General features: G+C 37.0%; 1 protein-coding gene across 9 annotated transcripts in view; it reads left to right on the top strand.

Annotated features, from left to right (window-relative positions):
- The window catches only part of PTBP3 (polypyrimidine tract binding protein 3), a 114,847-nt gene extending 106,095 nt beyond the window's left edge, over positions 1 to 8,752 (top strand). For 8 of the 9 annotated variants that reach the window (XM_054500524.2, XM_054500525.2, XM_054500520.2 and 5 more), the window contains 2 exons: positions 3,122 to 3,199; positions 3,348 to 8,752. In XM_054500524.2, coding sequence (XP_054356499.1) covers positions 3,122 to 3,199; positions 3,348 to 3,480 — 211 coding nt within the window. In that variant the 3' untranslated portion in view covers positions 3,481 to 8,752. The remainder of the gene's footprint in view (positions 1 to 3,121; positions 3,200 to 3,347) is intronic. The other variant, XM_054500528.2, reaches the window with a different exon arrangement.
- Positions 8,753 to 15,933: the final 7,181 nt, after the last annotated feature.

The following is a 15,933-nucleotide window of genomic DNA, read 5'->3' as shown; positions in this document are numbered from 1 at the left end:
CAGTTGTCCTGGTCAACAATTTTTGATAGGATAATTTATTTGCCATCATCATGCCTTCAGAAGGTTATGTCCAATCCTACACTCTAAAATAGAAAGATACCTGTTTTAGAATTTTCTTTCCAAATAGAGAATTCACAACTAGTTATTTTTCAGTTATCAAAGGTCATAAAAAAATAATTCTAAGCAGAAGTATTCCATTGGCACATATTTGTCCATCCGTTTGTAGAAGTAATGGCTCTAATGTTAACCAATATGGCAAAATCAAATAAATTGTGTATCTAAGAATTTGGTAAAAATGGATTTCATACTTTTTATCTACAAGCTGTAAAGCCATAGGTATGTTAATTACTTAAAAGCTAAAAGTTATTTTCCTGTAGCCACTGTACAGGTCTGTTTATTAACCAGTGTTGTATGTGTGCTTTAGTTATCTTCAAACTCAGGGATTGACAGCCTGTAGCCTGTGGCTGTTTTTGTATGGTCTATGAGCTAAGAATGATTTTTACATTTTAAACTGGAAGCAAAATATTTTGTGATATGAGAAAATTGTATAAAGTTCAAAATTCACCTTTTATAAAGTTTCATGTAATATAGCTGTACTCATTCACTTACGTGTTATTTATGGCTGCTTTTGAGCTACAACAGCAAAGCTGATTAGTTGCAGCAGAGACAATATGGCCCATACAGCCTAAGATATTTACTGTCTGTCCCTTTAAAGAAAATATCTGGCAATCTCTGTCCTAATTGTTGAAGTCCTTAATCTACAAAAATGGCAGTTTTGTTCATGGACTGTGGAAATTGTTAAAACAAAAAAATGGCAGTTTTGTATAATTTGAACTAATACATAAAGGAGGCTATAAGCTTTGGAAAAGAGAGAAAAGCTGTGGGGGATGTGTGTGTATGTGTGTAAAAATTAAAAAACTTGAGGGCATAGAGAGGGGTGAAGTCTGGAACATTATTGAGAATGAGAATGGGAAGTGAATAGGAATAGAGAATAATTACTCAGAAGAATGCTGAATATCCAGCCTCCCTGCTGGTCTCCAGTTAGGCTGCATGGAGAAACCTTGAATCCAAGTTGGGCAATGGATCAAACCTCATACCAACCAGGAAACTGGTAGAGTCAAGGAAAAAAAAAAAAAAAAAAGTAGATTAAAAGTAGATTACACAGACCGAGAAATTTGGCAGCTCATTACTGTGGAGTGTAGGGTAAATGGACAGCAATTAGATACTGAGGCAGGCACCTGTCATCGTTAGCTTTTAATTTTTTTAAATTAATAGATATTTTTTTGAGACAGGTTCTCCCTCTGTTGCCCTGGCTGTAGTGCAGTGGTGTGATCTCAGCTCACTGCATCCTCTGCCTCCCAATCTCAAGTGATCTTCCCACCTCAGCTTTCCAAGTAGCTGGGACTACAGGTGTCGGCATGCCCAGCTAATTTTTTGTATTTTTTTGTGGAGACAGGGTTTCACCATCTGTCCAGGCAGATCTCGTAACTTCTGAGCTCAAGCAATCTGCCTCCCAAAGTGTTGGGATTAGAGACATGAACCACTGTGCCCGGCTCTGTTGTTAGCTTTTTAAATATATCACATCATGCAGGAGCTGGGCTCCAGTTGCAACCTACATAGGACATGTAGGAAGAAGAAGAAAGGATATTAATATTCTTCCAAGTTCTGGGTACTGTACTGGTGCTTTACACATGTTGCCTCATTTAATCTCTGTAACAACCTTTTTTAAAAAAAATTGTGATAAAATACACATAATGTAAAAATTAGTCTTAACTGTTTTTAAGTGTACAGTCCATTATACATTCACATTAAGTGCTTTACACATTATTGTGTGACTGTCACCTCTGTCCATCTGTAGAACCTTTTCATCATCCCAAACTGAAACTCTGTACCCATTAAGCAGTAACCACCTTTTTCCTCCTAACTCCCAGCTCCTGGTAGCTACTATTCCATGTTGTTGTTGGCATTATTATCCATAATAACCTTTGAAGTAAGGTCAGTATTTTCATTGTATTAATGAAACTGAGACTTGGGTTAAATAATTTACTCAAAGTGATATACAAGTGAGTGAGGAATAGAATGTGAACTCAGGTCTGTCTTCCTACAGAGCTAATGATTGTTCTGCTATACTGTCCTTGTTGGCAGTTGTGAGATGAATCTACTTTTAGTCAGTTGACTGTCATGTGATAGACCATTATATTAGTTATGTACGGCTGTGTAACAGATCACTCCAGACTTAACAGCTTAACACAGTAGTAAATATTTATTATCTCATACTGTTACTGTGAGTCAGGAATCTAGAAGTAGCTTAGCTGGGTGGCTTTGGCTGAGTCTGTCATAAGGTGGTAATCAAGATGCAAGGCAAGGATGTGGTCATCTGAAGGTTTAACTGGAGGTAGAGGATCCATTTCCAAAATGGCTTAGTCATGTGCCTGTTTGTTGACCGAAGGCCCCAGTTCCTTGTCATGAGGACTTCTCCATAGTGTCTTCACGGTGTCCTTCCAAAGCTAATGATTCAGGAGAGGACATAGGAGAAACCACAATGTCTCTCAGCTTCAAAAGTCACACATTGTCATTTCTACAGTATCCGAAGTGTTTACAGAGGATACCTGTGTTTTCTATGGGAGGGGAATAAACAAGGGCATGAATATGAGCAGGCAAGAGTAATTGGGGGCCACCTTAGGGCCTGACAGCCACATACACACATTCAGAATTACCCTGCAAACAGTTGAAAATATAGAACTCCAGACTGTAGCAGACAAGTCAGAGCTAGGAAACTTTGGAAGTACTACAGTTGATTACTGAAGCCAGTGGTATGACTAATAAGAATAAATATAGACTCCAGGCACAGCTGCATTAAAAGAAAAAAGAATATAGAAAGATTTTTCTTGCCCTTTATATACCTGCGCATGTCTTCTGCAAGGACTGAGACAAAATTCCATTGCTTGAGGATACATGTCAGTTTTTGAACATCTTTCAGGGAACTTCCAAATCAAGTCTTTGTTGTATGGCTTAATAATTCTATTTGAAATGTACTCTAGAGATTTGATGATTGCAGGAGTTAATCTGCTTCACTTGAGAATGTGGCCCAGGTAGTTGACTCCCTCTGATGTTTTCACAGCCCTTCTGTTACAGTGGATGATCTGAAGAACCTTTTCACAGAAGCTGGATGTTCAGTGAAGGCTTTTAAATTCTTTCAGTAAGTCTTTGCTTTCAAGAAATACATTAAAATTATTTAATATGGTATGCAAATTTTAAAGGTAGTTCAGTGAAGTCTTCTGGTGGAGGAAGGAGTTTGGAAGCAAAATTCATCTAAATACTTTCTGTATTTCTTATACCATTTTCAGGAAAGATCGCAAAATGGCGCTCATTCAATTGGGATCTGTGGAAGAAGCAATTCAGGCCCTCATTGAGCTTCATAACCATGACCTTGGAGAAAATCACCACCTCAGAGTTTCCTTCTCAAAATCTACAATCTGACTTTTCTGTGAATTTTTCTCCTAAAACTGGACCATAATTTCAGTAAAACCTTCAGACATAGACTGAAGCAGCTCAAGACCAATTTTGCCTCTTTCACAAAAATAACTCTTTCTGAGTTTAATATTCAAGTATATTTTAAAAATCAAGGGATTTTTTTTTTTTTTGTATTCCCCCTGCCCCCGCCAGTCAAAGGTTTCTTTTCCCTTTTTACCATGGTTTCTACAAAAATAACCTTCAGGAAAAAGAAAATCAGGAAAAAAATTTTTTTTTCAATAATCTTATTCCCTATATTAAATTAGATTTGAAGAGGATTAACTTTGTTTTAGTTTGGGTCCAGATCAGCCTTTATACAACATTTCTAAACTCATTTGTACTTTTAAAAAATTTAAACACAGACTTCTTAAAATTACTTGATGTAAGTAATTTAAATCCCTTATGACCAAGTTATTAACCTTATGAATCAGAAGTCTGACCCTTGTAGGAAATTATATTCACTTATAAAGTACATCAGATCTTTGCCATATATTGATGGTTATTATGCATAAACACATTGAGTTGTGTTTGGAAGCAGATTTATAAACCTGCATGTTTTCTTTGAATGATTTCTTTTTTTCACTGTAAGACACTCCTTTAAATAATGCCTATCTTTAACTTTTGAAGACTATTTGGAAAAATGCAGTGTCTCAGCTGTCCCCAGGGAAATTAAGTGGAATCCAACTAAGATCTGTTAAGAAGATGTCAGAACAACTAATAATTTTATTAGGAAAAAATCATGTTTTAAATTTCAAAATGACACTTATTTGTCAAGTAATATGATCTTGGAAAATTTTAAAGAAAAATAATCCTACTTATAAACTACTTTTTTATAATTGTTTTCAGAAAAAAAGTTTACAGTCTTAAGGAAAATATTCAGGTCTATCATATGGTTTGACAGATTTTTTAAAAGTTATTTTTGGTAAGGTCTTCTTTTAGAAAAAAATTAATCTCAAGGGTTTTTTGTACCACTATAATCTCTAATACTCAGAATTACTGTGTATTTACTTAATTTCTTATTATGTGCCTTATTATGTGCTTAAGATACAATAGGTTAGAGTTTAATCTAAATATCTTGAAAGCTATATTGTGGGCTTGGTAAGCATTTTGTTTTTTCTTTCTCTGTTTTGGTAAGGATTTAAAATTTTTTTCATTGCAATTTTAAGTGGTTTTCAATAAGTAATAGTTTTTATCAAATTTTTGGTGCTTGGTGCAGAGACGGTGTGGGGAAGGGTGAATGGTTTTGGGAATAATTCAATGCACGCCTGTAGGCCTCTTTACATTGTGACTGATAGAGGTTATTGCATATCAATTTGGGGCTGTAGAGTCCAATCTGAGTTTCATCTTTATCACCCATCAGAATTTGTCTCAGGATTACTTGGTTTTTCTCAGTCCTCAAGCGAGAGCTTGCTTTTCTTTGTCAATGTGACGTCATTACTGAGTACCCACGTATTTGGAGTATGAGAAGGTGGGTTGTTTCTCATACACTGTCCCTCTCTTTTTCGTTGAATGTAAGAGTACATTTTAATGTTGCTTCAGTGATTGTATAATGTAAAATTGTTTCTTTTTAATAAGAAACTTTGCTATTATTTCTTCAATTGTTGATCAGAATTTTTTAAAGCAGAATTTGTCAAAAGGGTCATTTTTTTGTCTACCCCTTTTACACTTTTCAGATTCTCAAAGTGTCTCATCTCAACTTTTAAAAGAATAAAGAATATCTTGCTGGGCATGGTGGTGTGCGCCTGTAGTCCCAGCTACAGGCTGAGCCTGTAGGCAGGAGGCTACAGGCAGGAGGATCACTTGAGCCCAGGAGTTCAAGGCTGCAGTGCGCTATGATCACATTTGTGAATAGCCACTCCACTCCAGCTCTGGAACATAGTGCGACCCCTTCTCTTAAAAGTAAAAATTAAGAAAATCTCAATCTCTTTGCTGTATTCCAGTGATTAATTTGAACATAGGGAGGTTTTTACAGAAGAAATTTTACCAGAAAATAGAGACTGCAAGAGATGATACAGATTGTTTAAAAAGCAGAATTCACTCACCACTGAGCAACACTTAGTTGGTAGAATAGAAAGGCGGGATACTAAGTTAAGACTTTTCAAATGGATCAGTTTGGCTGAATAGATAGATATAATCATGTATGTAGTTGTGGGAGTTTTTTGTTTTTTGTTTTTTTACTTATGAAGTAAATTTTTACCTAGACACAAGGGGTATATGAAGGAGGAAAAAAATTTCTTTGCAAAATCTCCCATAATTTGCTTTTTTTTTCCTTCCACACAGGCACTATTATGATTTTCAGTGCCATGTTAAATTGTATTAATTTCATTTACTTTAAGTTAGGAATTACTATGTAATTTATTAATTCATGATTCTCATAACATTCAGCATAAGTGTAGCAAAGTTGCTAATAACGGAAGGGGATCATAGTGGTGTTGAATGTAATTTTGAAGTAGGGAATGGCCTTTTAAGTCTGAGAGAGAACATTTGAATCCTTTTCAGGGATTTGTGTAGGGGTGTGTTTGTGTGTGTGTGTGAATGTGTGTGTGTGTAGATAAGTGTATATACATAAATACACTCTTCTAAAGTTGTATATACATATGCACATTACATACATTTTAATTTATTGACAAAATTAACCAAATTAAGATTTGGAGATGTGGGATGTTCTTGTTTTAAAATAGCATGTTTGAAACCATTAGTTTATGTCTAAAATTAGCTGTAGCACATGGATGTTGTCCATATTAAGCTATTTGCTGTTTGAATTATAGAGGTCTACAGTATTTGTGTTGGCATAGTTTTTGTAAAAAAAGATTAAAAAATATCAGGATGGTGGAAAAACTAGATCTGTGTATTTCTGTTTTGGCATGCATTTATTCAGTATCTTCTAGCAATGGTTAATTTTTCTCTGTTGATCTACCGTAGTATCCTATTTTTAAGTTTATTTTATTTTTAAGGAGTGTTGTCATCACTTTTCAAGGTGTCTTGACTTCTACACAAAGTATATATATTCAGGACTTTAAAAAATAGCAGTACACATTTAACAGTAGCAAATTACACCAAAATGATTTACTTTGAGATTTGAATAATTTGCATAGCAGTAAAATGTGTTTTGTGTAACATACAAGTAGAAAAATGACCCAATATCTTAATTGATACTTACTGGAGAGTATCAGAATTACCCAGTAGCTCTTACAGAATGCCATAAATTCTTTAAGACTAAATATTGAAATCAGTTATTTGAAGTAATGTTTCTGATTTACTGTTAAAAGTTGCTGAGCTCAGTTTTTGGAGATATCATTTCTGCCTGCCTGTTTCCTTGTGAGAGTGATACCTTTGGCTCCAACTAGTATGATAATCATGGGTTCTGTTTTAGTTGATGAGAAGTGGCTCCTATGAATGCCTCTGTTCAATTTCTTTTTATTTTACTTTATTTTATTTTTTGGGGTCTTGCCATGTTTCCCAGACTGGTCTCCAACTCCTGGGCTCAAGTGATTCTCCTGCTTCCACCTCCCCATAGTGCTAGGATTATGGGCATGAGCCACCACGCCTGGCTGTCTGTTCTTTTCAATGTCTCCATGCCATCAGTCAGCAATGCTTACATGTTTAGCATATTGTCATGCAGTTTCTCATCTGTTCCCACGAGATATTTTTGGACAAAAAATTGACAAAAGTACATGTGTTTTTCCCCACCTATCTCTTAGAAAACCTAATGTGTACTGCTATTTTTAAAACCAAAAAGAGACAGCGTGACGATGCGTAAAACATTTTTCTTAGCCTTTCCTTTGTCTTGATCTGTTGTTAATGAGAACAAAACTGCCAGACTTAAAATACTCTACTATTGTGCTAAAAGAAATACAACTTAGATTGCACAAAATTTGAAAATATAACTCAGCTGTCTTTTAAAAGAGTTGTGTTGTTATCTACAAGACTATTAGCAGTCTTTTTTCAGAGCAAATTTTAACAGCTAGTTGTGAGTGGTTTAAAATATAGAAAATTATTAAAATCTTAGTTTGAGGGGTTTTATAGTGGGAGAAAAAACAGGACCAAAGTTTATGTGCCTTCTTCAGTAGTCTTAATTGACCTTTTCTTCCTATTTGAGACTAAAGTAGTATCAGTATTCTGGTTTTCAGGAAATATGTACTATATAGTTTTAAAAGAATGTTGTCCCACCAACTATTCATCCAAGCAAAGAATTGTAACTATAAATAAAGTCTCAGTTACACTTTTGCCTTTATCACGTAATATTCATTATAGAGCATTGTGCAGGTCCAAGAATAGAGCTGCTCAAAATCTTTGTGGTAGTTTCCTTAGTTTTTGTAACCTGAGGCATATGTTCCAGAGAACAGGGATATTTGTCTGGTCCAGTGACCTTGGTGATCATAGTCATAATGAAAGATGCCTATGGCATGCTTAAATCAGCATTGTCAACTGATTTGTTGTTGTTGTATTATTTTCACTTCTTGGATCTATGTAGTAGTTGTAATAACAAATATTTAAATAGCTATTTTTTGATGCCATTAAAAAAATCATACTCTGGCCTTTATTCCCCCTTAGCGTTGTTTCCCAGATCTTTTAAAAATTCATCCCATATCCAGAAAGTACTAGTTATAAAGATTGCTGACCAAGCAGAGTTTTGCATCAAAATGTCACCTCATTGCTCTGACCAAAGACTGACTGTTGTGGTTTTAACTCCTCTCTGTGAAGCATTTTGTATTTTCCCCAAGCTCATTTCTGAAAGAAGACCCAGTGCAGAGCGGCCTTTACTTTCAATTTCTACTGCTGAATAGACTACTTAGAGAAAATGTGAGTTTCAGTGTGAACAGAATTGATTAGGATGACGAGTTTGATGGGCATTTTCAGTACTGTATCTAAGAAAAAAAAAATAGCACAGCTAGGAGCCTCTGACATTGTCTGGTGTTTTACATGGTCTGTTCATCAAAATTCCCCTTTTCAGTTTGTAAGAATGTTCGTCTAACAAAAGAAAATGCTGTAAATATTTGTAACAACATTTTTTTTAACAAGGCCAAAAAAGAAAAAAAGGTTTTTGGGAACAAGTGAACTTATAAAGTGGTTTTATATAAAACATCAATTGTCTTGTATATTTTGGATAAGCAGCAGTACCAGCTTTCATATGTAACAGAGTTTGTGGCATTGGAAAAAAAGGATTCTGTCATTGTTGAAGTGAATTATGTTATAAATGCAAAGAGAAGATAAAATATTAAAAAACATATTTTCTAAATGCGTAGTGCATGGTTAATTCAAGCTTCTGTACACTACAGTATATTCCATTTTCGTTCAGTTTGTATATTTGCTGACTATTACTTGATATCTCTAATCTCTTTTCCTAACAAATATAGCATTGTAGCATGCCTTTTAATAAATGTCATGACATCTGTACTCTCTTAAAATTTTTCTGTGTTCTTGTCTGTACTTTGGGTTTCCCTTTGTCTTACCTGTAATTCTAATGATGTCCTATTTTCTTTTCTTTTCCATAGCCATCCATCTAAACGTGTCATGGTTAGTGATTAGTGAGCACATATTCAAACAATGTTCAAAATGGGAAAAACACAAAATCTACTAACTGTCTCTGTCTTCATTTAGGAATAATTCTCATTTTGAGGAGCAAAGTGCTTTCGTAATCTTGCTATGATGCACCTTCTCTGGCACCGCCCCGTAATGCAGGGGCATGGTGGCATGCTTTCTTGCTTGCACGCTCACTCTCCTTTTTCTTTCTCTCTTTCTCCCCATATGTGCAGTGCCAAACTACAGTTGGAACACTTTCCAGTTTTGTTCAGTATTTGGCTTCCCTACGGCATTAGTATACATACACTTTGAGACACAAGGTGTGATCTCAAACCAAATTTGTGTCCTCTTTAAAAAGGTAGCACAGATACTAGCTGATGCTACATTCCTTTTCCTTAGACAAACGTTTTACTTCTCAGATCTTTAAAGAATTGTTGGATTGCAGAAGTCTAGACTTAGCATTCATTGTACATTTTAGTCTCCTGGAAGTGGGAATTTATTTTGAATGGAATAGAAAATTAGATAATCACTACCAATCTTTGCTGGCTTACCTGTAAAATCTGTGGTCTCCGTAAATACTAGAAAAATAAATAGGTATTTTTGCATGAGGCATTTTTATCAGGAAAAGATAAAATAACCGTAGGACTATATTAGGCTTTTATAAACTCGATTGACTGTGAAATGCTTATTTACTCAGCAGAGGGGTTATAACCATCATTAAGTCATGGCAATGACCCAAGAGACCACCTAGTTCAATTTCCAGTTAACAGCAAGGAAGCCCAGGTCTCTGTGACTTGGTCCAGTGCACTCTATTGCACCCAGGTGTTGCAGTTTCATACTTCCAAGTGCTGCTAAGGTTATGATCTTGAAGATCTGTACACAGTATTGGAGTGCTTATGTTTTCTCCTAAAAGCCACACGATCATACCTCACTGCAACGTTAAAGACATTGAGTGAGTGGTGAGAGTGTTTCTGATGAAGGGTAAAAATGCCTTATCTACTTCTGAAAGTTTTTTAAATGTCGTTTCACATTTTAAATTTCAGAAAACTAACAAAAAATGTAGTTACTGTTTGTATGAGTTTGCTAGGGCTGCCATAAAAAAGTCCCACAGACTAGGTGGCTTAGACACCAGAAATGAGTTTCTCACAGTTCATGGAGGCTCGCAGGCCACGATCAAGGTGTCAGCAGTGTTGATTTCTTCCAGTGCCTTTCCTTGGTTTGTAGATAGCTGTCTTTTCCTTGTGCCTTCTACAAGCTCGCTCTTCTGAGTGTGTCTGTGTCCTAATCTCTTCTTATAAGGACATCAGTCAAAGATTAGGGCTTACTCATATTATCTCATTTTACCCTAATTCTTTAAAGAGTCTGTCTCTGAATGTGGTTACATTCTGCGATTCTGGGGATTAGGACTTCAACGTAGGAATTTGGGGTGGGGGACACAAAATTCAGCCCCATAGCACTGTTTTATTCATTTAGTTCACCAAGTACTGATTGTACCAGCACTTGAGCTAGGTGTTGGAAAAAATATAGAGTTAAGCACATGGTGACTTACCTTTTAGAAACGTGTAATGTAGTAGATATGTCAGCCTAAATCCACAAATTAAACACGTTACTTTTGAACTCCTGCCTTCAATAGGAATCCCCAAAAATGGATCATGAGGCCTCTCTGAGGCACTTCTCAGAATACATATGGCTATAACTATCCTACAGCTAGTTGTGAATATGTAGGAATATAGACCCTGCCATAATTTCTCCTTTTCACTCTTAGAGATAAATAGCCATATCAGAGCAATGATTATTTCTAAGACAAATGCCATTACTTAAAGAACAATTGTAGAAATAAGAGGACATCGTCAAACAAGCTATGCCCAATATTTAATGTCTAACATTTGTGATAAATGAACTGGGATGCCGGGTTAGGTATAGTTAGGAGTGATAGACCTATTTGTAGTCTTACTGTTTCTACATCAAAGCTTTTTTTCCTGTTGTCTGTTTCAACCTATAATGGGAATTCATCACTTTCCTTTATGTGTTTTTTATCAAAACAATTTATGCTGAAGTGATAAAACCCTAGTAATAATTTTGCTGGAATTACCACATTCTGGAGCCACTGGGTTCTGATGTAGAGTTTCCAACTCTACTAGTATAAAGAAACCAGAAAAGTAATGATTCTAATGTTCCTAGCAGATTCATATGTCTATTTTTTTATTTTCCTTTCTGTTTTTGTTTTGTTTTGAGACAGAGTCTCACTGTGTTGCCCAGGCTGAAGCAGCCTCAAACTCCTGGGCTCAAACTCCTGGGCTCAAGCCTTCCTTCTGCCTCAGGCTCCCAAGTAGGTGGGACTACAGGTATGTGCCTGGCTAAGTTTTTTACTTTTTACTTTTGTAGAAACTGGGTCTCACTTTGTTCCTTAGGCTAGTCTCGAACTCTTGGGCTCAAGCGATCCTCCCTTCTCAGATTACAGTAGGAAGCACTGGGATTACAGGGGTGAGCCACTGTGCCCAGCCTTCTCAATTTTTTTACCCCTATATTTGTTCTAAGGATATAGACAGGGTAACAGGAAAAACTCAATATTTCTTTTGGAATAAATTGCCCTCTGATCACTTGATAAGCATCTCTATCATTATTCTGTGCCTAAAATTAGAGAATTATCTGCTCAGTCCTTATTCCTGCAGAATACAAATGTCACATTCTAACCTGTTAAGAGATTGTCTTCAAAATAAAACTGCTATTAACTACATTAATGTTAGACAAAGTACACTTTAGGGCAAAAGGCATTATTAGGGATAGATTTCATAATGATAGAGTTCTATAGTAGAATATAGTAATGCAACAGAACAAAATGAAGCTCATTCCACCGCGTGGAAGAATCTCACAGATGTGATGCTGAACAGAGGAAGCCACGCACAAACACTTACTGTATAATTTTATGTACATCAAGTTCAGAAACAGGATAGTTACCTTTGGGAAGGAGGTAACAGAGTATGAGAAGGGGTTTCTGGTAGCTGGTTAATGTACTTTGTACCAGTTACCCAGGAGTGTTTTAAAAATTATAATTGAGCAAGGAGCTATCAACCAATTCTTTTCTTAAGTCAGCAGATTATTCTAGCCAATAAGTAAGGCCCTCTTATAAAGAACCCAAGATACCATGGACTGAGTTTCAACATGAAACTCCTACATATGCATATATTGCATTTTCCTGACCGTGGCATATCTATAGGAAAAATATTTCACTGACCAAAAAAAACAAACAAAAAAACATGTTTTCAAGTAAATTTTACCCTTCCGAACAGTTTTACATCCAACTAGATTCAGAAAGATTTAATTAATGTGTCTTAGTTTTGGTTTTGCCACTGTAACTGATCTGGTGAGCTGTTTGACATCTAACCCCAAATGTATTTCCCTTTTATTTTTTGAGGCAGGGTCTCACTGTGTTGGCAAGGCTGAGTGTAGTGGGGCCATCAACAGCTCACTGCAGCCAACCTCCCAGAAATCAAAGCAATCATCCCATCTCAGCCTCCCAAGTAGCTGGGACTATAGGCACCCACCACCACACCCAGCTAATTTTTTATTTTTTGTAGAGACGAGTTCTCACTATGTTGCTCAGGCTAGTCTCGAACTCCCGGACACAAGCGATCCTCCCCCCTCAGCCTCTTGAAATGCTGAGATAACAGGAGTGTGCCACTGCACCTGGCCTCCCAGTATATTTTATCAAAAGAAGCCAGAAAGACCTACCTAGATCTCTAGCATCCTAAGAGAAGACTTTATAAAAATTAAGTTTTTTGTTTGTTTGTTTGTTTTTTTGGGGGGGGGAGACGGAGTCTTGCTCCATCGCCCAGGCTGGAGTGCAGTGGTACAATCTTGGCTCGCTACAACCTCTGCCTCCCTGGTTCAAGCAATTCTCCTGCCTCAACCTCCCAAGTAGCTGGGATTACAGGCATGAGCCACCATGCCCAGCTAATTTTTGTATTTTTTAGTAGAAACAGGGTTTCACCATGTTGGCCAGGGTGGTCTCAAACTCCTGACCTCAAGTGATCCACCTGCCTTGGCCTCCCAGAGTGCTAGGATTACAGGCATGAGCCACCACCCGGCCAAAAGTTAAGATTTGTAATACACAAGTATTACTATGATGAACTCCCATTTACCCAGTACCCAACTGCAACTAGTGGCCAATTTTGTTTAATCTGTTCTTTACCCCACTGCTAGGATTACTTTTAGTTTTTCATTTTTATTTTTTGAGACGGAGTCTCTCGTCGCCCAGGCTGGAGTGCAGTGGTGTGGTCTTGGCTCACTGCAGCCTCCGCCTCCCTAGTTCAAGCAATTCTGCCGCAGCCTCCTGAGTAGCTGGCACACGCCACCACACCTGGCTATCCTAGGATTTCTTTTAAATCCCAGTCATCATGTAATTTCATCTCTAAACATTTCAGTATAGAAGTCCATACATACATTGCAGTTGATAAAGGCTTTTACAGGTTCCCTCTCCATCCTTTTTTTTTGTAATTTATTTGTCGAAGAAACAGCTCTTTGAATTTTGCCAATTACGTGTAAATCGAGAAGAGCTCATTCAGATTGTTTTTCTCTCTTCTTTCTCCCTGCCTCCCCTTCCCCCCCCCACCTTTTTTTTTTTTGTAAGAATACTTCGTTGATGGCATTGGATACTTCCATAATGTGGCTTTTCTTTTGATGGCAGTATCCATTGATCATTGCCTAGATCCATTAATTTTTAGGGACTGCAAGATGGTAAAGCTGTAATTCTAATTCCTTTTGCTTGTATTAGTTGGATTTCTTCTATATAAGAGAAACCCCCATATCAACTATTTCATTACTTTGAGGTATAGCTTCTATAGAAAAGGCAAAATAAATGCTTGGGTTTTTTTTTGTTTCCTATTCTCCTCCAAAAGTTTGCCTTTTTCTAAAGCCTGTTTTTATGGAAACACAAACATCTGTAAAAAGACTGATATAATGAAACTTTGTTTCTGTCACCTAACTTACATGATTCATATTCTGCGTTGTATCTTCTATACTCCTGCCCCTCTCCCTTTCTACTGGGTAGATTATTAGCTATTAATTTATATAGTAGTTTTCAAATGTATTGGTTAGTTTATAATGTTTTTAAATCTCTGCCTTATCAGTAATTTTATATTCTTGTTTTTGGAGGGATGAGGTCTTGCTGTGTTTCCCAGGCTGGTCTCAAACTCCCGGCCTCCCAAAGTGCTGAGTATGCAGAAGTGAGCCACTGCACTCGGCCTATACCATTTTTATTTTTATTTTTATTTATTATTTATTTACTTATTATTTGAGACAGAGTCTTGCTCTCTCATCCAGGCTGGAGTGCAGTGGCACAATCTCAGCTCACTGCAATGTCCATCTCCCAGGCTCAAGCAATTCTTGTGCCTCAGTCTCCCAAGCAGTTGGGATTACAGGCGTGTACCACCACGCCTGGCTAATTTTTGTGTTTTTAGTAGAGACGGGTTTCACCTTGTTGGCTAGGCTGGTCTTGAACTCCTGGCCTCAAGTGATCCGTCCGCCGCAGCCTTGTAAAGTGCTGGGATTACAAACGTGAGCCACCAGCGCCCAGCCTGTATATCCATATTACTGTTTTTCAGTTGTGCCTTTTCTCCTTTTCTTGAGCCATCTTGCAGAAGTATTTTCAAATAATCTGTTTTTCGTGTGTTTGATCCTCCCCAATGTTTGTTTTTTCATTTATTAGTGTTTCATTTCATTTTTAACTTTATTTTGTGCTTCTTTTATACTTCTTATTTTGTGTGACTTGATATGTTAATCATAGCTGTCTTAGATTGCCTTATATATCCTATGAATTTTCAATGCACATTTATCGTTTATGACAGAAACAATATATATGAACTTGAGAATGAAATGTAACTAGGTAGGAATAAAAACTTATTTAGGTAGGAATTAGTTTGAAAAAAACACAAACGTCTGCAGCCATACTACCCTGACTGCACCCGATCTCATCTGGAAAAAATGCCAAGGTTTAGGATTGTCCTGATGGCTCCCTCACCCCCATGCCTCTTATTGCTATGCTTCAGTGTGGGCTGATTTGACATACATGCGTTGCCAGAGGATCCAAAGTTGTAAAAGTCTAGCCATGCCATCAAGGAACATTATAATAAAGATGGAAAGCACTGGTATGTCCTTTCTTGCAACATGGACTAGCTTACAAACTAAATCTAAATAATTTACCTGATTTTTTGAGCATCTAATGTTTTTAACCATCTCTCAATATGGTCCAAGAATAGTAGCTACCAGCCCTAGATTTTCTAGAACAGGCAGACTATCCTTGTATTTTCAGAACGCTTCCAGTTTTTTAATTCAAAAAATAGTTCTTGGCTGGGCACGGTGGCTCATGCCTGCAATTCCAGCACTATGGGAGGCCAAGGCTGGCGGATCACCTGAGGTCAGGAGTTCAAAACCAGCCTGGCTAATATGGTGAAACCCTGTCTCTACTAAAAATACAGAAAAATTAGGCGTGGTGGCTCATGCCTGTAGTCCCAGCTACCCGGAAGGCTGAGGCAGGAGAATCGCTTGAACCTGGGAGGCGGAGGTTGCATTGAGCCAAGATCGCACCACTGTACTCCAGCCTGGGTGACAGAGCGGGACTCTGTCATTTAAAATAAAAAAATGTTCCCAGGGCTGCAGAATTAACTGTTAGTTTGTGTGCTTGGTCTATGATGTTAGCTCACTGTAAGAATGAATTTATTCTAAATTCTTTTAAATAAGGGCATAAAGATTGAAGAGATTACAGGGTTCTAGTGACAACCCCTATTTAGTAAGAAGTAGGATCTTCTTCATAAGAAATAAAATACCCATGCAGAGACCAGCATACAGTAGATTATCTGTTGAATATCTGCCATTTCCTTTCAGTTGGTAGGAGCTTCT

Source organism: Pongo pygmaeus, chromosome 13 (genome assembly GCF_028885625.2).
Source record: "Pongo pygmaeus isolate AG05252 chromosome 13, NHGRI_mPonPyg2-v2.0_pri, whole genome shotgun sequence".
Lineage (NCBI taxonomy): Eukaryota > Metazoa > Chordata > Mammalia > Primates > Hominidae > Pongo > Pongo pygmaeus.
The sequence above is the reverse complement of the archived record's forward strand: the minus strand, read 5'-3'. Positions and strand labels throughout refer to the sequence as shown.